We start from the raw sequence: 21241 nt of genomic DNA on the forward strand, positions 1-21241 counted from the left end.
AACTCCATTGGAGACAACCATTCTCTAACGCAAACTGAGTTGCAGAAGACAGTTACAATCACCACAAAAGAATCGACAGCTGTAGCGTCTGCTCCACGACTTGCAGGACGTCACAACAGCAAACGTATTGTAAAGGTGACGGTTTGCAATATGCTTGCAGCGAATCCTCTTGGATCAACCACCTGTCAGGAATCCCTTCCGCACGTCTGTTATTGTGTCGTCGGTTTCCGCTTTCCAACGCCGGCAGCGAAATTTGAACTACGACGGGAAAAATCCCCAATTTTTTGGCCTCCTCCGCCTTCCCCCTCGTTGCCTCTCGAAGAAAAAACCCTAGATCCCCACCCCGGCATCCCCCCCAAGGCGGAGGCGGACCAAAGCTACGATCTTTTCTTCGAATTGTCCGGACATTGTCTCTGCGACCGACTATGATCGTTCAGGTTTCTTGCATTTGATTTGGCGGTTGAAGATACGATACCTTGGCTTGCCTGCGCGTTGGTTGATGTTGCGTCGCTCTTGATGGTGTTTTCTGGAGGGGACATTGTTTGTGTCGTGCTGCGAGCTGATTTGATGCGGAGGTTGAGCTGCAGATGCGATGAAAAGGGTAGATTGTGGGTGGAAGGTTGATCCAAGACACGATGGATACGAAAAGGATCGTGCTTTTCCTCTTTTGTCTGATTTTTTTCCCTGTTCTGGTGATGAAAGAATCAGCGGGGAGGCTGGGAGGGGAGGGATTGTCATTGGCTTTGGGAGATGCTAGGTTGATGAGTCCCCCCATGATGCACGAGGACACGGTATGAGATCTTTTTGTTGATTAGTTATTTTGTTTCTTTCACTTCTAATCAGCCATTCATCCTTTTTTTTATGTGGTTTTGCAATTCTTGTTATGAACTTGCGGACAAATTAGATTGCTCAAAGTTTCACCTGTGCTGACAATTTAGGGTCATGATACTTGGAAATCTAATTGTGGTAATGCGCCATGGAGAAGGACCTAAATTGTTATAGGAACAGGATGGATACCAAATTGAAAAGGATAGTTTATCATCAGCTAATGCAATATGGATTCTTCCATGCATATGAGATAAATTCCCTGGCAAACAATCTAGGGTTTATCAAGTTATTATGGAGGGAGTAGGTTCTTGTTTGGTGATTACTAGTGTTCTTCTGATTTTATCCAATACAGCACATAAACTAGAAGAAACACCCATGAGGTTTTTTCAGTAGCCATCGTTGCTTGTTTTGTTCTCTTTGACATAGGAAAGTTAATATCCCTAGAATGATCTTAGCAATTACAACCATATAGAGAAGGCAATGGCGGCTTGGTTGTGCTTTCGGGTGAAAGGTTTGATCTTCCATTCTTGGCTAGTCAAGAAAGGCTATAAGAAGATGGTCTTTTAATCAACCATATTGCAAATGGGTTTCTTCGAGTCCGCAATAGCCTTCTCTTCACTCGCCTTGCCCATTGACACCATGCTACCTTCTTCATCACTAATCCCTGACTCAAGTTGCTCCATCCGGAAACTTTTAGGACCATCAGGAATATCTCTTGACGTAGAGCATAATCCAAACTTACTAGATGGAAGACCACTGAAATCTCTAATTGGACTTCGTGCAAAAGGCACAACATCCATACGACGACCAAATTCAAGAATAGCTTATGCAAATCAGAAATAGCACTAAATTCCTCACAGAAACCAACAGGTCTTGACGCAAGATCCCGAGTTTCATGTTTATGAAAAGCATTCATTTCTTCATTTATGGTATTCTCCCGCACCTTAACACCTTTGGCTTCATTAAAACAAGTAGGTTCTATTGGGAAACCTGAGGCAGTATCACATGCGCAGTGAAAGAACAAAAAACAAAATCCTAGAATATCCCGCAGAAAAAGTTTTTCGTCGTCGTGCAAAGATTGGTGTACAAAAACCCGCAAAACCAAAAACTGCGCGTATATGAAAGATATGTTACCCAGAGAGATCGTATATCCTTGAAAATTTATAGATTTGTGAGAGAGGATGAAGGAGGTCAACTGTCCTCCTCTCTAATGATGATCCACATGGCAGATGCGACGAAGACATTACTGTGTAGTGACAATTTAGTTGGCCTACCATTGGACCATCTCCTGTGTGCTTGACTGCTCTTTATCATCTAGGATTCCTGCATTTTCAATGCTTCATCAAGTCTTTCCAAGCTCATCCAGATGACACTACTATGCCAATGTGGCTGTTGACAATAACTTCTGTCCTGTTTTGGCTTACACCTTGTCCATTTTAATGGTCTTGCAAATATCATGACAGTAGATATCAGGAAGTAGTAGTTGTCTGTAGGCTAAAATGACAAGCAAAATAATGGCAGATTTTGTTTCCCTCAGCAGAGTCTGTTTTCTCCAAGGGAGCTAGGTCATCCAAAACCATCATGATGCAGAAGATTCACTCCCCAGCATTTTAGGGCAAAAGCTTATGCAGTTGCCGTTTCATTGTGCAACAAGTATGAACTGCTTCCAACTATTGGGTTAAAATCGACCTCTGTCTAGTATTTTACCTTTTTTGTGTGCTCATGGACCAGTTTCGTTGTGCGTCAAGTGTGAAATGCTTCCAACTGTTGGGATAAAATTAACCTCCATCTGGTATTATACCTTTTTCCTGTGCTTGCGGGCACAATGCTCTCTTTATCATCATCTGTCAAATCCTTTATGGGGAATATGATCCTTTGTGCTATTCCTCACCCGAAATCATCACTACCTGTGCTTTAGCTGGACTACTGTGATCCTTTACAATAACGTGGGAGGCGATTAACTTTATTTAAATGCTTAATGGGGTCCCATGAGGTTGTTGCACATAAGAGAGTGGAACTTAGTTGTGACCTTTAAAAGTAAGTTGGAACTCATAACCCAGAAGGAATGTCAAATTGCAAATAATGTTGTTTTTCGAAAAATTTTCCTGTGTTTAGTAAAGTCAGTAAGATTTGTGCTGTCAAACTCAATGACTCTTCTTCATGTGGTCACCTTTAGCTTCTAAACTTTATCTTGGATCAACTAATGAATCAAGATATGTTGCCAAATCCTGGTTTGAAATCCACTTATCTGACTTAGGACTGTCATCATTTAGATCATTACAGATGATGAGTTTCTTTTAAATGATTAAACTATTTTTGACAGTTATAGTTAGTAGTTACTTTGCAGTCTGAAGTTGATAGACATACAATAAAATGTTTTTGGTCTGTGCAGGGTGTGATGCGTGTTTCTAAAGTCATAAGATCTCTCTCACCAGACATAAAGCATGCAGTTTTCAAATGCCTAATTAGGAAAGGATTCCACTTTGATGTTTTTGAAGATGAGCATAAACTGAAAAATCTGTATATGGAATGCTTGGACTTCATACTTACTCTTCGTCCTGTTCCAAGAAGACATTTAGCAGATCAACCTCCAACTGCTGCACCTGCCTTGTCTCCAGCTGCAGGACCATCTCCTCCTCCAGCTCCATCACCCGACGCTAGAGCTGAACCACAAACACCTAGTCCTACTCCATCACAAGATTCTGATCTAGCATCTGCAAGCTCTTCATTCCCTAATGAGTCCTTCTCAGATTTGCCAAGTGACATCCCTCCACCAAAAGGTCCAAAACCATCCAAAAAGAAACGACATGCTGCTCCACATGCACCCAAGGAAGAGGAAAACAACCAAACAAAATTAGTTATCATCGCTGTAGTGATATCTTCAGCTGTGACATCTCTTCTTCTTGCATGTGTATTCTGTTGTTATCGGAAATGTTGTAGGGAAAGCAATGACTCATTTAGTGGAAGGGATGAGAGGCCCCTCTTGCATCTAAGCTTAAGTGATTTGTCTGGTATGAAATTGTTTCGTTTTCTTATTAACATAATTAATGGGACAATTGTTTAATTTGATTTTTTTTCTTCTCCAATCTCAGGTACGTCAAGTAAGTCATTTGGACCAATTGGTTCGAATCATAGTGATAATTTTGGAGGGTTGCCACTTAAAAATGGACCACTCCAAAATGGTCATGTATTTTCCTCAGATCTCAACTCAGACAATACCTTACTACCTGACAGACTATCAGGATATTCCCATACCTCAAGTATTCCATCGTTTGGACATAAAGACACTTCTGAAACAAAAGCATCACTTCCTCCTCCGCCTGGTAGGCCTACTCTTTCAACTGTTGTTCCACCTCCACCAGCTGCTATCCCTCCTCCACCTGCTGCTATCCCTCCTCCACCTGCTGCCATCCCTCCTTCACCTGCTGCCGTCCCTCCTCCACCTGCTGCTCCTCCTCCTCCTCCACCTGCTATGCCTCCTAGTAAGGCGGCTCCTCCACCTCCTGCTCCACGACCACCATTGTCTAACCAAAAGCCCGGTGCTGGGCTTCCACCACCACCACCGAAAGCTGCACTTCCTCCTCGTCAATCTCAAGGAAGTTCAAGAACCATACGACCACCAATTGCACCCAATCCAGGAAGCCTTGGTGCAGCTGGTAATGGCAATAGTTCTAAAACAAAGCTGAAGCCATTCTTTTGGGATAAAGTTCTTGCAAACCCAGATCAGTCCAATGTCTGGAATCAGATTAGATCAGGATCTTTCCAGTAAGTTATTTATTCAATTACTTTTAACTATTATTATCAGTGTATAACTTGGCTTTGATGATGATCTAGTGAAATTTTGCAGGTTCGATGAAGAGATGATAGAAACACTATTTGGCTACAATGCTGCTGGTAAAACCAGAGTTGAAATAAAGAAGCAATCAACCACTGGTGATCCTCCTATACAGTACATTCAGCTTCTTGACCCCAAGAAATCACAGAATTTGGCAATATCATTAAAGGCTCTGAGTGTCAAAAAACAAGAAGTCCATGAAGCACTCATGGAAGGTAAGTCTATCTTGTGTTTGGTAGACATGGAGATTAGGTGATGCGGTATTTTCTGTATTTGATTCAGTTGTCAGGATAGCAATAAAGTATATCATAGTTTTTCCCAGCCAGTCAGCCACAAGTTTACCGTTTCTTCTCCTTGTGTTTGATTTTTCATTTACCAATACTCGATAATCAGTGTAGCTGCTTTATCCATTCATGTAGATAATTCCAGATTTGATTTTCCATCCTGCGCAAGCATAAAACCTGATCTTTTTCCAGTTTATATTTGTAACACACCTTATGCTTAACTTTCATGCATCTCAAAAAAATTTTCAACAACAATTATGGACAAACAATTTTTATGTGCATGAATGAAAATTTTTCAATATGAATCATTTTTAATGTACTGCATCTATTTTGTTTATCTTCTTCAAAACAGGAAATGAGCTTCCTAGTGCTCTTCTGCAAACATTGTTGAGAATGCAACCAACCACCGACGAAGAGTTGAAACTTCGGCTGTATAATGGTGATTTGTCCCTACTGGGGCCAGCAGAACAATTCCTAAGGGACTTGGTTGATATTCCTTTTGCCTATAAAAGGATGGATGTCTTGCTATTTATGTCTTCTCTACATGAAGATGTCTCAAGCATAAAGGATTCATTTGTGACTCTTGAGGCAAGTCTTGAAATCTCAGACAACTCAAATGCTATCTTTGCTTTTTCTGTGTCCTATTCAATAATTAGATACCAGATTTTTGGTGAGTTTTCTCCATGTTGCCACTCGGTAGGTAGTTGATGTCAGCTTGAGAATAATTAGCCAAAATCCTTTTTTAAGTTATAATAGAACTCTGCTCATGTTTTTCTTGTTAGATGGAAATATGTATATCCATTTAGGCATATTAATAAATCTTTGAATTTGTATTCTTCTGTTTGCAAATTACTGCACTTATTCATATAGGCTCATGTTTTCACTTTTTCCATTTGTGTGCCTACTGTAGATCTTGCTTATTATCAGTATCTTGATGAGTCACAGAGGTTGGCTATTCACGATGGCATTCCACACCTCTGCCGAGTTTACAAATAGCACAAAAGCCATATCATAGATGTAAAATATAAATGTTTTTAAACCTTAAACCAAATTATCAGAAACTTTTGTTGCAATGCAAGACATATTTTTACTGTTCATTCTTTTAAGGGGATGGAATGTAAACCAGTGCATGGTTTAATCTAATTACTGACAGCACATTATGATATAGAGTCAAGTTGCATAATAATCAGGAAAAACCACCATAAAGTCCCTAGTTTGTCTCAAACTGACCAACAATCTCCATTGTATTTAAAAGTTTTCATATATGTGAATCCATTTAGCAAATATCTCCAATATACTAATCTTGAAGATTGGCACCACCATATTCCACGCTCCACTGAGCCTAGGCCTCTTGGATTTGTTATAATTATTCGATACTTGCATGGTATTAAACAATTCTTGCATTTTACATACCTCGGGGAACCTTGGTGTCCTGTTGATATTATGTTTTATGTGTACTCCAGAGGCCTAGATGTTTTACGTCAACCACACATTAATTTCCATCATCCAACACATCCAAATCTTCCAGAACAAATAATATACTCTGCAAATAAGTTTGGAACATAAAAATTATCATTTGTACTTTTGCATTTCAATCAACCCAATAAGAGATCCTGAAATCAATCACAAACCCAGTTACTAGCATATGCATGAGTATGACAAAAGTAACTACATTATTAGCATAAAAATTTGAACCCTTCTTTTTTCTGCACAAAGAACTGAAAAGTTAGGATCCTTTTCTTAATAATCATATTCTGGGTTTGTTCATTTATCAGACTGGTAAGCTGTTTGGACCAACCTCAAACCCTAGAATGGCAGTGTTTAATATGCATGATTAATTTAGAAAACAGGAGCACTGTTTTGTGCTCATGAGTAATGAATGTTAAATGGTTGCAACAAGAATGTTAACCATACTAACCAGCACTATCATCAACTGACAAATACCCCGCATGTGCAAAATATGGTCATTTCAGTAAAATAAAAATGTCGTCTCCATCAAGAGTGTAACAGTTTAAGATTCATGGGAAACATTAACTATGGAAAAGACACAATGAGGTATTGTTAATTATGATCATGCAATTTGGAAATAAGTAAGTTGTACTACATGAATCTAATAGCTAACCCACAATTTAAATAACTCAACAATCTAAATCTGTCTATACTCTTGTCTGAATCACCTCCACAGATGCATCTACAAACTTGGTCTTCAATATCAATTGTCCAAACCCAAACCTAATTCATTTAAAAATGCAGCTTCCGGTGAAGGGATGGATTAAGCCTGAACCAACATAAAATGCAATTCTCTCATTAGTACATTCATATAGATGTTGTAAATAATTTAGTAATACACAGAGAAAAAAGGAAGCAATTTTCAATCACAATGCAACACAAAGAACTCTTCCTCTCACAACATTCAAGAACATTTTTCCATAAAATAGTGAACACAAGAGTGATCTACAGTTGGCCAAGTCCTTCCCAATTTCTTAATCAAATTTTATCATATCACAGGCACAAATCAAAATTTCAATTTTCGACTCTTAGTGTACAACCTCTGTGTGCAGTTTCCTTTTCTACCTCATACCCATGATTTTGTTCAAATAGCAAAAGTTACTAATATTAGTCAATTTACACGAGATATGGTGCAGATTCAAATTGCATAGAGCCAAGATCTACCAGTGCCCACAATCTTTAGAGTCCCCTGCTCAATGCCTCTACAAATACTCCCATGTTGTCACCAGTCTAAGCCACCTTCAACTTTCTCGGGCTTTTCATGACCTTTCCATACATGATAAGAATTTCTGATAAGTAGGCTTCACCTGTTCTTACTAGTTTTTCAACTTATATGCAGTGCATCTACAAACACAACTTCCATGTGATATGATAGTCTCAAACTGTGTACCATCTGCATGTTATGTAGCAGCAAAATTCCATTTGGAACTGAAGGGCCCCATTGCATTCCCTCGAGCGAACCAACAAATGGATTCTCAAGAACTTCTGAATTTATCATGGATAAGAATGTTAAAACACACAAGGTTTATAAGCTAAATTAAAATGCACAAGGTTTACAAGCTAAACATTCTGGAGCTAATGTCTTTTGTCTGATAAAAACAACCTATGACCAAGTTCAGCCTTTAATGTAGTCCAATTATTGATGGTGAAATTCTTTATATTGAAGAGAAGTTTTCTAATTGCTTTCATGAGATTTCTCCCAAAGATTCTTAAGATTCATTCAGTATTTGTCTGGAATTATGAATTGATTGAATAAACAATACTTCAATTTCTATGTATTTGATGTTTCTTTCATGTATTTCTTATGATGGCCTTTGAATATTTTGACTGCTACTACATTCTTTGTCAAAACATAGTAATATCCGGATCATTTAATCAGAATCACTCAACTAAACATGCCAAGTTACATGTCTCCATGCCAATTAGACAGCAACCAGAATGTATCTCTAGCACATAATCCACAAAAAGCTAATCCCATATGTAAGTACAACTCTGCTTCAACCAGGGCAATCTCTGAAATATTTGTTCTTGTTTTGATTTTAGTTTCTCATATGAATAAGCAACTTGAATTATTTACTATGGTCAAATTGTTGCTACTTATTAATGTTAAATATGTCAGTCTCAGTATTCCAAACAGGAGTGGGATAGCTTGCCTCACTGATATTTGTTATATATGCTTTTGGTTGATACTCTCTGCTAGCTGAACATGTATCTTGTTATCTTTGTACTTGGATCATGTCATGGGTAGTGGAGACTAAAGCTATAAATAAATATTTTGTTTCTAACATTTAATATTCTGGTGAAAATAAGCTACGAGTAATATTTTGTAATAGGTAGCTTGCACAGAACTCAGAAGCAATCGTCTGTTCTTAAAGCTATTAGAAGCTGTTCTTAAAACTGGCAACCGCATGAATGATGGCACCTACCGTGGAGGTGCTCAGGCATTTAAGCTTGACACGCTCTTGAAGTTGTCAGATGTTAAGGGTGCTGATGGGAAGACCACTCTGTTGCATTTTGTTGTCAAAGAGATGATTCGCTATGAAGGTATACGTGCTGCACGTGTGGCAAGACAAAGTGGTAGCATGTCCAGCCTGACAAATTACAGCTTTTTCACTGATGATGTATCTGAAGATTCGCTTAAAGAATCTGGAGACGAATTGCGTAATCTTGGCCTTAAGGTTGTTTGTGGTCTTAGCGGTGAGCTTGAGAATGTCAAGAAGGCAGCTGGATTGGATGCTGATGCCATAACAGGTACAGTGGCAAGCTTTGGTCGCAGGTTGATAGAGATCAAGCAGTTTCTGAACACAGACATGAGAAATCTGGAAGAGGTTAGTGGGTTTCACGATACCCTCAAGTATTTCGTAGAGCATGCTGAGGCTGCCATAACTTTCTTGTTGGAAGAAGAAAGGAGAATAAGATCCTTGGTGCAGAGCACCACAGATTATTTTCATGGGAGTGCAGCAAAAGATGAAGGTTTACGGCTATTTGTTATCGTGCGAGATTTTCTTGGCATGATAGATAAGACATGCAAAGAAGTAAGGGAATCATCTAAGAAAGTTTCAAAGGCACCAAAAGCTAAGGACAGTGCAACTGCAAATCCTACTCCTGATCCCCGACAGCGACTATTTCCTGCAATTACGGATCGGCGGGTAGACAGTTCCAGTTCAGATGAAGAGGGGCCCTAAAATTTGGTCAGAAAAAGGTAACAACTGATCTCATATTGTTGGAAATAGCCTTCTATTCAGTACTGATGGGTAATCATGAACAGAAATTTAGTGTTCTTCTTTCTTCCATACGTAATGATCTGGCAGGGATCTTCTTCTGCTCCTATGAACAACCAGAGAAATTTTTTGTTGATAGTGTGATGGTCATGAAACACCCGCATGGTACTAGTTTCCAATTACATATTCTGATTAATATTATGGTCACGAGGAACACTAGGAACTTGCTGGTTGAACCAGTTAAGTCAAACAACAAGGCACGGCTTCATTTGCTGCAGTTAAGTCAATATCAGAAAAAGAGGTGTGCCATTTAAAATGCCAATAGACAAGTAATTGTCAGCGACCAAGCCTTCCCCCAATTCTTCTGATTTTAAATCCTACCTTATGTTGCATTCCTGTTAAGCTGGTGATTTCACAAATGTTTTTGATACGATGTAGATTGCTAGTACATCTTCTTTACTGCTCTGATCTTTCACTAGAGCTCAAAATTTGGATTTTTCATCATGTCACCATGGTGGTTCTGTGTCTCCCCTGTCCTCTAGCTGGTGTGGTCCTACAAGGTCCTCCCATTACTTATCATTTCTTTTCTATAATACATTACATGTTGCTGCTTGTTCACTGTTATATGTTAACCTCACACCCATCCCATCATTTAGTTACCCCACATTAATCTTAGTTTTTAGCCTCCAGACCTTGGACATGCTCTTCATCTGTATCTTTCCTACAGGATAAGCCACTAAATTACCTATGCTCTCAGTATAGCTTTGTTATTTATTGTGTAAGAACCGATAAGACAGTTGCATATGAGCTTTAAAATGTTGTTAATACATTGAGCTTAATCTGTTGCTATTCATCATTGAAATTTTGCTTCTTTGGATCCCTCTCTTAAGACCATAATTTGGTAAAACCAATGCTAACTTTAGTTCATTTTTATTCAGGTGGAATCTGAAGCTTATCATGTTATCAGCTACCTGGGATATTCTGGCCATAAGCTTCTGTCTGGATTATGCAAGACCAAACAAACTATGACTTGTTGAACCTGATCCCTCTGCCAGTTCCAGCACATAGATCACAGGAAGAATCAAGAAAGGTTCGAACAAGAACGATATGGTATTCGACCCGAGGGGGGTGGGGAGCGCTCAAAGCACCATGATATGAAGGATATGTAGAACCCTCAGCTGTTACCAAAATTTCTGGTCTAACCAGCTAATCCATGGGAGCACATGTATTCTATTTTTGTAAGTAATGATAGGAATATAAAGAAAACAATTAGGTTGTTTTTTAGCCCTGGTTTTGGACATAGCTTCAACTCATATAGAATCTTCATTAGGTGCTCTTTCTTTTCTTGTACAACAGTGCTAAAATTTCTGGGTGTAATATATGATTTTTTTTCCAAACAAAAAAGATAATATATTACTTCAAAATCAATACCTCCCTTCTCATCCAGGTAGATCAGCTTACAAGAAAAGAGGATGTCAGTCCTCCGTCCGAATCTGCTCAGATTTGGACCTTTTGGCAAATAATAAGAGGAGTCAAATGAGCACACCGATTGTTCTCTCTAAAGGTATGAATCATTTTTCACTCGACAAATAAGTTGAGTAGAGCAAAGAGAGTTAAGGAAGAACTAAGGAGGAGGGGGTTCCTCCTTGCTCAAAACATTTACGATCCATTCCGCATCAAATTCAATCAGCAATTTAGCAATTCTCAGTTGGATTGCAACAAGATTACCCTCCTTTGCAGTCAAAAATTTATTGGACCACGGGCTAATTCACCGTTGATGAATTTGCAACGCAGTGAGCATCACTGTTCCGTAAAAGAAAACCTATATCATTGTAATTTAACCAATAGAAGTCTCAGATCCTTAAAGAGAATGGACAATTAAAGAAAGTATATTATTGGTTATCAAGTCCAGCATTAGCATAAGAAGCAATCATGAGGATTACAAATATTGAATCTGGCCAATCTCTCTGTGTTTTGTAGTTTTTTTTTTTTTAGAACTTTTCAACATGAGAGTAGGGTTCGGGGTAAGACTAAGATTTTTCATTAAGCGCTCTAGAGGATAAGAAGATTAAAATTAAGACCGAAAAAGAATTAGATTAACCTATGCATCAACTTAGTTAATGATTGCCCTATAAATCAATTTAATATGTGATTGGTGACCGATCTCATTGATTCATTATGCGACATTGAGTCGAATCCGAAAGTGAAGGACGATCATATGAGAGTAGGTTACGATTATGGAGGGAGGGACTAGTAGCGCTCGCTCAAGGTCTTGCGAGCTGAGTCAGAGGGCGACTCGATGGCGGGTTTGTGAGAACTAACTCGATCATCGCCAAGGGCGATGCCTACTACATCATGAACATCAATATTATCGAAGAATTCGAGATCGCAAGGCCGATCATTAACTATATGATACTCCTCTACATCCTTCTGATTGTGTTCGTCGATAATCGAGACTTGCTTAAGCATATCATGAAGCTACACCGGAGTCATCGAAGGCACGAGCATGCACGTGCCATTATGAAAGCAAAGGATATATATGCGAGCAAAATGAGTTGGGGAAAATTGGTAATAACACACGAGCTACAAAAGTATTTTTTAACCCTGTTTTAAAATCATTTTTTGACGCAACAATACCTCTGATATTTTCATAATAAAATTAAAGATAAAAATTAAATATTTTACTTTAATAAGTATAAATAAGTATAAGAATCCAATATAGCTTTTGAAAATGTAAAAATCCTAAACATAACTCGAAGATGAAAATTAAATATTTTACTTTTGTATAGGAATCCAATATAGCTTTTGAAAATATAAAAAACCTAAACATAACTCACAGATAATCTATAATTAGCTCAAACTAATGATATCGATTAAAAAAAACCTAAACATAACTCACAGATAATCTATAATTAGCTCAAACTAATGATATCAAACACCCATGGACCAAAGCCTATTGCCCAACCATATAATCTTTCAACTTTGTTGCAACACACACACATGGAAATCAAAACTTTACATGTTGAACCATCAAACTGTTAAGATCAGATGTCCTTGTGGAATTATACCAGCTAACATTATAATCAGAATAACACAAAACCAAGGACAAGTGATTCAGCAACATATCTTACAACACAGATTGGCATCGATCCGACTTACCTTATTGCTTCAGCTTAGCAATTCCAAGTAAGACAAAAGCTGAAGCTAGAAATCATACCAGCATTCATACAAGTTATCATTGTAATTAGCATAACACAGCCAAGGGCAAGTGATTCAGCAACATATACAACAACACAGAGAATAATCCCACTCTCTCGTTACTTGAGCTTAGCAATTCCAAGTGACACAAAGCTGAAGCTAGAAATTATACCAGCATTCCTACAAGCTATCTCTGTAGCGAGCATAACAAAGCCAAGGACAAGGATATCAGCAACATATACTACAACACATTAGCATTAATCCCACTTTCTCATTACTTAGATCCCAAGTGAGACAAAGGTGAAGCTAGAAACTTAAAGAGAGAGGGGGAAAAAATCAACCGTGCACCTAAAAAGTTTACAGTCCATACTAATCTGCCAAGAGGGGAAGAGAAAATATCTCATCTTTCAGTCGTCATCTCCAGGGGCCGCCTTGGAGGAGCCAGATCCGGCTTTCTTGGGGAGAAGGAGGTTGTGGATGTTGGGCATCACTCCGCCGCTGGCAATGGTGACCTCTCCCAACAGCTTGGAGAGCTCCTCGTCGTTCCTCACTGCAAGCTGAATGTGCCTGGGGACAATCCTGGTCTTCTTGTTGTCCCTCGCTGCGTTCCCAGCAAGCTCCAAGACCTGTCCACAAAGAAAGCAACGGAGTGAGCCATTTGGAGATCCGAAGGAAGTATATCACAAGAAAGCCAATGGGGCAAATCCCAGCAATTTATGACGAATCGACGGAAATGCAATCAAAACCACAAACATATGGCAAGCCACAAGAACACAAGATCGATTATTGATACAACCAGGAGGCCAGAAACCACACAGATAGAACGGCTAAAACTCTAGATTTAGCAATAAAATATTGGAAAACAAAGGATTCGCTCACGAATCAAGAAAAAGACCCCAAATTGGCGGAGAGCCAGTACCATCAGGGTAAATAATAAAGCAGAGAGAGGGCAGAAACGCACCTCGGCGGCGAGGTACTCGAGGACAGCGGCGAGGTACACGGGGGCGCCAGCACCGACGCGCTCGGCGTACTTGCCGGCCTTGAGGAAACGGGCGATCCTGCCGACGGGGAACTGGAGACCGGCCTTGCTGCTCCTCGACATGGACTTTTTCGCTGCTGCGGAGCCGATCGCCTTCCCTCTTCCAGCCATGGCGGCGACAGACGACTTAGGGTTTGGGTATCGAAGGCGAAGAAGAAAGACACGGGGTTTTGGTCTTTGGGGTCGAAGGCTTTCTCGCGGCGATTTTGATGGAGATGCTTTCCTTCTAATTTATAGCATCGAAGAGACAAGGGAATCAACCAATGCGATGGGAGCACGCGGATTGATATTACTGACCGTCAGATGGACTTGTCGTGATTTCCCATCCGACGGCTAATTCTCGTTCGCATAATTGGTACATATCAGATATGTTGTCCTCCAAAACGTAACGGATCAATGTAACACTTGCCGTTATAAAAACCGTTATGTGTATAGATTTTAGCTTCTTAATTTTAACCATAATATAACATTAATGAAAAGGAATATTTATATGAGGTTAACTTAATGCCTTCACAAAATAAAAAAATTATTGCCTAATTTTTTTATCCTAATGAAAATAAATAAAATACCGATCAAATCGATATCTATTTTTTTAAGTTTGCCTATCATGCTTAAGAATTAGGTCATAAATAAAAATTAAATTATGGTGAACATTCAACCTAAAATAAATAAATAAGTCTATCGTAAAATATCACATCACCGATCAGTGAATCATCATATTAAAATGTTATAGTAGGACAATGAGTTTAATAAAAGTATATTATTTCTATACAAGGTGATAGGGATAAAAACAGATTTGATGTAACACACCGGATTTGATGTAATTCACCACGACGTCAGCAACCCCTGGACGGCACACTGCCTCAGTGGGCGAGCATTAACACCAGCATAATGTGCACCCTCACTCGTCGTACCCAGACGACCTCATCATCTAACCCCGCACGATCGGCCGAGGCAAGGGAAGGCGTTGACTAAGGCTCACCATACCCTGTGGCAGCTCGGCCTTCCACGCAACGCCCACGACGACGATAGGCGCCACCGGAGGTACGGCCCTGTCCCGACAGGATGGCACATCAGGTAACATCAAACTCACCTATAAATACTCCCGGACTCCAAACGAATGGGGCAAGCACACAGAAGCACGACTTCACCCAAAAACTCATCTCTCAATCACTGACTTGATCGTCGGAAGGGTCGGGCCGAACCGCCGACCCGACCTGTGTGCAGGTACTCGACCGAAGCCGACCCAACCCGACGTCGCAAAGCATTCCAGTCGGGCCCCCCGTAATCGACCGGCACAAGATCCCGAGAGGAGTCACGCCTGATCCCAACCGTTCGGACCCCTGAACCAACCGCGTCGACCTCAAGGTCACGACTAAAAAGTTACTTACCATAACACAAGGAGTCTTTGGTTCACATATTATGTATGCTAAAGTAAGCTTAAACTTTTGGATAAATGGTAACAAAACTAACAATATAGTCACCATAATAACATATCCTTCATCCTTGACAAGATAAGGAAAACAAACAGTAAGTCATAGATTGCAAGACTAGACAACATTGTTGCATTAGAATCATTATTATTTGCAGACAACGAAAAGTTTTTAGGGATTATCCGGCATCAGCGGCAACATCCCCCATCGCCTTCCTTGCAACTTCCGATGATGTGACGGGCGTAGAACACACCATGAATGAGGTGCAAGATTCCCCCGATGGATTGCAAATACTTCAACTTCCGACAATGTGGCAGTCACAGTGACAGTATGCAGCACAGAACACACCATGGTTGAAGCGCAAGATTCCCCCGAAAGACAACAAATCTTTCAGCTTCCAACAATGTGGACAGAGTATGCAGCACAGAACACACCATGAATGAAGCACAAGATACCCTGATGGACAACAAATCTTTCAGCAGCTTCCAACAACATGGCAATCACAGCAACAGAGCATGCAGCACAGAACACACCATGAATGAAGCACAAGATTCCTTCCATGAATATATGGTAGTGAGAAAAGCCCGCAAGAGGCATTTTGACTTGGAATTAGCCATCGCTCCGGTGATCAGCATTATGAATCCAGCAGCTAGAATTGCCCTAATCAATTCAACGAATCTTTCTAAATTAGTGAGAGATGTTAGTCATGCCAACAGATCTACATAGAAAGTTTAGAAACTACCATGTAGGTTTCTTCAAGAATTTTATCAAGTAAAAGGAGTTAGAAAGCTATACTAACCATTAAGCAAAGTGACCATCTGCATCAGCTACAAACAGTTGCACGAAACCATCAGGAAGCTCACAGATTTCCTGAAGAACTCTTAACAGCCAGTGCACTTAGTAAAATTGGGCATAAAATTGGATCATTAATGTCCTGAAAGATATGTACAACTTGATAGTCATCAAAGCATTTCAAATTCTCGAAAACAGAACCAGTGATGTTTACCTGTTCCAAACAATCCTACGTATCCACTTCAGAATTTGAGTAAGCACCAAAGAATTGGCCTTTAAGGAATAAGCTCCGTCCAATCACATGAATGTATACAGAAATATTGCAATTGAGGCAGAAGGTGAAGAATAAAAAGATTTAAGACTGACTTTTCACAACAAGTAACCTCACTATAAGGAGGGAAAAGACCAAACTGTACGTGCACATCAACTGGTTTGACATGCAAACTATAAAATATCAATACCGAAGGCCCATCCATGAGTAATGGTACTCTCATCAGAACCAGAAAAATAAACACGTTAATGCAGTCAAGGTTAATATAACTAAGATACACTGGAATTTATTAGATGGGAAATTTGAGATTCTTCGATTGGTCAATGTACAACATTATTTAGGCTGTGGTTCAAAAAATATGAATGGCAAATCATGTGAAGCACAAGGAGAACTACTGTCTTCAGCCCTAATCGGCAGAACATAAATAAGATGTCTACATCCCTCGCATCGTACCTGTTTTCTAAGACAGAATAAGTACAGTTACCAATAATCCCCACATGAACAACTCCCACATCTGAAATGGTGAAATCGGCTTGCATCTCTCACAATAATTTCCCTTTTTGTAATCAATGTCAGAAACTTAATGACGGTATGGCAATCACTGCAGATCCTATGGCCTTGGACGACTTGGAGGGGTGTAAAATCTGGTGTACTGATGATCCCAAAAGCAATCGCCAACTTCTCACTGTGGTATGTTAGCATCTTTTGTTCATGGTCTGCAACATCAGGAAGCAGAGATTTCCAATCAGGAACATAACCACGTTCTACAATCTCACTCATCAGGGAATCTAGTTTCTCATAAATTTTGAGGCTTTGTGGGTGAGATTTATCTCCAAAAAGGAACTTGTGTGGCTGTTTTTTAATCTCAATCCAACTGCAAGCTGGAAGAAGTCTAATGCCCCTTCTTTTTAAGGCTTCCACAACCTTGGCAGCTTCATCCACCCTCCCAGAACTATTGTAAATATTGAGAAGAACAATGTAATTACTTAATTTTTCAGGTCCCAAGCCAAAAAGTTGTTCTGCTGCAAATTTTCCAAGCTCCAAGTTCTTGTGGATCCTACAAGCCGTCAGCAAAGCCGCCCACATGTTCTTCGTGGGCCTGAAAGGAGCATTCTTTATCAAAGCATAAGCTTCATCCAATAGTCCTTCTCGACCAAACAATTCGATCATACAAGCATAGTGCATTGCTCGTGGTTTTGTGCTTGGATTTCGACTCATCATCTCAAAAATCTCCCTCCCCTTGTCTAACAAGCCAGAATAATTACATGCACCTAAGACGGCAAGAAAGGTTACATGGTCTGGGACCATCCCTTCCTCCCGCATCTTCTCATACATCTTGACAGCCTCAATTCCCATGCCATGGTTGCCATATCCACCTATCAGAGCATTCCAAGATAGAAGATTCCTGCGAGGCATCTTCTCAAAAACATTCCTGGCATCTTCCATTCTGCCCCATTTACAGTACAAGTCAACGAGAGCAGTGTTTGCTACTATATCCAACCCGAACCCATTGCGGACTAGACCTGCATGTGCTTGCTTTGCATGTTCCAGAGACCCTAATCTAGCACATATTCTGAAAAAAATGGAGTAAGTAAAATGGTCCATCTGAACATTAGCACTGCACATCTCATAGTACATATCCAAAGCTTTCTCACTGTACCCATGAAGAGCATACCCTGCTATGATAGTGTTCCATCCTACAACCGTCTTCTCAGGCATCTCATCAAAGACCCACTGAGCTTCTTCAATGCATCCACATTTACTATACATATCAATGAGAGCACAAGAAATGAAGATATTTTTATAAAATCCCATCTTAATAACACATGAATGGAACTGCCTACCAGCAAGAATGAAGCCTAAACCAGCAGTTGCCCGGATAATAGTTGCAAACATGCGTGGACTGGCATCCGATACCTCTTCCCACATAAAAAAAAACAGATTAAATGCCTCTTCATAGGAACCCACCTCTACCAGCCCTGATATCATAATACTCCATGACACGATGTTCCTTTCAGGCATATCGTCAAACAGGTGCCTTGCATCCACCATCATACCGCATTTCAAATGCATCCCGAGGACTCGATTCCTCATATACTGATCAAACTTAAACCCAGTCTCAATCATATGCTGAAATACCGTCTTCACCTCCCTTACCGAGCCGACACCGATGCACGCACTGACGAGAGAATCGTAGGTGCTAGCCCGGACGGCGACGAGGTTTCCCCCCGACCGCAAAATTTCAAACAATTCAAGAGCCTCCTCATACCTCTTGAAGAAGACCAACTTCTCTATGTGGTCGAAGAAGGCAGAAGAATCTGGGCTCGCAGAGTAGGTGTCGTCCAAATTCGAGCCACGGTCGACGTGCTCAACAATCGGCTTCGGTTTTGGCCGCGGTTTCGGCCTCAGACAATTCTCCTGAGAGGACGAACACCTGACGACGACACAAGATCGGACGTTTCTCGTGGCGAACAGATCAAGACAGCAAAAAGATTCGATCTTTATGCGTTTTCCGGTCTTGGCACCGATCGAGGAGCAGGAAAAACCTGGCCAATTGCTCTTCCGAATTCTGTGATTTGAGGTCAGGTTGCAGAAGAGAGCAACGTTGATTTCCATTGCCGATAGGGGATCTGGAGAGAAGACGTTGTTAACAATGGAAATGGCGTATGCTCCCTACTCATTTGAGGTTTTCTTCTTCCGAGTACCGAGAGATTCCGGAGTCTTCCGAGAACATAGAGATGTCCGTCGTTTGCTGTCGAGGATCTGAGGGTTACAACTGCGTTTTAAACGTTACATTCGAAGTAACTGCCGTTACAATCATTTATCGGAGTCCAATCCGATAAATCGAACCTAACTCGACCTGATTCCCAACTCGAGTCTCCACATCCGAGTCAACCCGACCGCAAATATTTGAACTCGGAATCAGAGTCTAAATGTGAGATAGATATAGTAACAACTTCGATTTTTTTCTGTTTTTGGATATTCGGATCTAATCAAACTACCTAAACTAGATTTGGGTACATTTTAACCAGGTTTTGAACAGGTAATCCAGTACGGAAATAGGTACTTGAGAATCTGATTCCTCCGAGTTGAAATATGTCGAATAGCTAAGTTCCACGTGGATGTGAAGGTGATTGTTTGGTAACTACAACACCTAGGAATATTACGTATAAAAATAATGATGTAAGGGATAGTTTTATTTTTTATTAAAAATTCATCAAAATAAGAAAAAAAAATCGACATAAAATTTAATATGACTCGATAACTTTATATTAAAAAAATTAAATTCTTCAATATATAATATTAATTATAAGACTCTTATCCCGCTAAGGTATAATCTCATTTGTACATATCTTATGTAAAAATAGAAAGTATAAATCATAAAGATTACTCTCAAGAGTGTCTTATCTTTCATTTTCACCAAAATTTTGAAATTTAAGATGTATTTATATGAATAAATCTTAATTAACTGATGAGTTTTAATTTAATGATGACTCAACCAACTAATTTAAATATAAATATTATCTTATAAAAATATTTATCAATCATAATAATCGTCATGTTGGTGAGTATTTTTTCATTGTATATCTCATATAAAAATTAAATTATTTATTTATAAAATTCACTATAATTAAACTAATTGAATTAGTTCATGGCTCAACACATAATTCTAATAAGCCCATCGATAAATCCTTTATAATTGAAACATTTTGTATAGTAGTTTAAACCAATCTTTCTAGTCATTGAAAATAACTTTTAGAACTCTATCTCTAATATAATTCTATAAATTTAAAAAACTCAAAGAAATTAGATTGTTTCGTATTTTTATAACATAAGTCACATCCTAAAAAAATATGGATTGCTCGATCAACTATTTTGATATTCATTTCACCAACACCCGAGTTTCATTTTTAAGTTATTTTTCAGACTCAACTTACTAGTCAACTTATTATTCAATGAATTAAAATAATTCTTTTAAGAATAAGTATGAATAATATAAGTAAAATCTAAAAGTTAACTATTTTTGGAATAATGCATCGTCACATTTGAAAATTGTGAAGATATCTTTATACACTTTATATTTATAGCACCAAACATTATCTAAGGGCTTGACTTTTATCTTGACCTATCATATTAGAAATCCCTCTTGTAAAAAAATTATCCCTGTCAACCTTTACCTTGACCTATCATATTCCTGGATTTATTATTTGTTTTGATAGCATAAGAGTTACTATAGCTTCTTTAACCTATCCCAAAGTTATTGTATTATTCCCACTTAATACATATCCATAAAGTTGACATAAGAGGTGACGAGCAATTTAAAAAGCGTCAATATTTTATTTTTTTATTAATCTTCTTTAATTGATATAATATTCCTTTAAATATATTCAAATGCTCTTTTCATCTTCCTCCAATATTAACATATAGATAGATAAAAACTTTTCTAATTTATCTCAAATAACTATAACAAAATCGTCGTAAAAACAATATTGATAGTATTATCAATAATATAAAAATGAATAATACTCGTGTATTTTACCTCAAGCTCTTTCTATTGGGTATCTTTTTAACTTTACTTGTTCATCTTTAATGTTCTTGTTATAACTTGTTGAATAAAAAAATTCTTCATCCTCCTCGAGGATAAACATGTTTCTTCTATAAAATTTTTTTACGATAAAATCAACATGAACACGTTATTAAATCTTATCATTGAATATCACTTATCGGGGAGGGAAAGAAAATTTAAAAATCAAAAGATCAACGATCAAAAGAATATACCAAAAATCCATATGTATCCATAGATAAAACTAAATTATTCAATATACGAGAT

The 21241-nt window shown here is 38.9% G+C and overlaps 3 protein-coding genes across 3 annotated transcripts; 1 reads left to right on the forward strand and 2 right to left on the reverse strand.

Annotated features, from left to right (window-relative positions):
• The first annotated feature begins 58 nt into the window (after window positions 1-58).
• Window positions 59-11063, forward strand: LOC135632359 (formin-like protein 3). Its single transcript, XM_065140869.1, has 7 exons — window positions 59-791; window positions 3221-3839; window positions 3921-4593; window positions 4676-4878; window positions 5300-5539; window positions 8794-9658; window positions 10616-11063. Exons 1-6 carry the CDS (start codon window positions 636-638, stop codon window positions 9639-9641), a joined length of 2739 nt encoding a protein of 912 aa, XP_064996941.1. The 5' UTR covers window positions 59-635; the 3' UTR covers window positions 9642-9658; window positions 10616-11063.
• Window positions 11064-12973: 1910 nt separating this feature from the next.
• Window positions 12974-14113, reverse strand: LOC135632360 (probable histone H2A.2). The gene is made up of 2 exons (XM_065140870.1): window positions 13837-14113; window positions 12974-13501 (listed from the first exon to the last, which is right to left on the reverse strand). The coding sequence occupies exons 1-2, from the start codon at window positions 14023-14025 to the stop codon at window positions 13283-13285; spliced, it is 408 nt and encodes a 135-aa protein (XP_064996942.1). The 5' UTR covers window positions 14026-14113; the 3' UTR covers window positions 12974-13282.
• A 2546-nt stretch (window positions 14114-16659) lies between these two features.
• LOC103979049 (pentatricopeptide repeat-containing protein At5g50390, chloroplastic) lies at window positions 16660-19166 on the reverse strand. Its single transcript, XM_009395066.3, has one exon. It carries the CDS (start codon window positions 19024-19026, stop codon window positions 16891-16893), a length of 2136 nt encoding a protein of 711 aa, XP_009393341.2. The 5' UTR covers window positions 19027-19166; the 3' UTR covers window positions 16660-16890.
• Between the last annotated feature and the right edge of the window lie 2075 nt (window positions 19167-21241).

Source organism: Musa acuminata, chromosome BXJ3-3 (genome assembly GCF_036884655.1).
Source record: "Musa acuminata AAA Group cultivar baxijiao chromosome BXJ3-3, Cavendish_Baxijiao_AAA, whole genome shotgun sequence".
Lineage (NCBI taxonomy): Eukaryota > Viridiplantae > Streptophyta > Magnoliopsida > Zingiberales > Musaceae > Musa > Musa acuminata.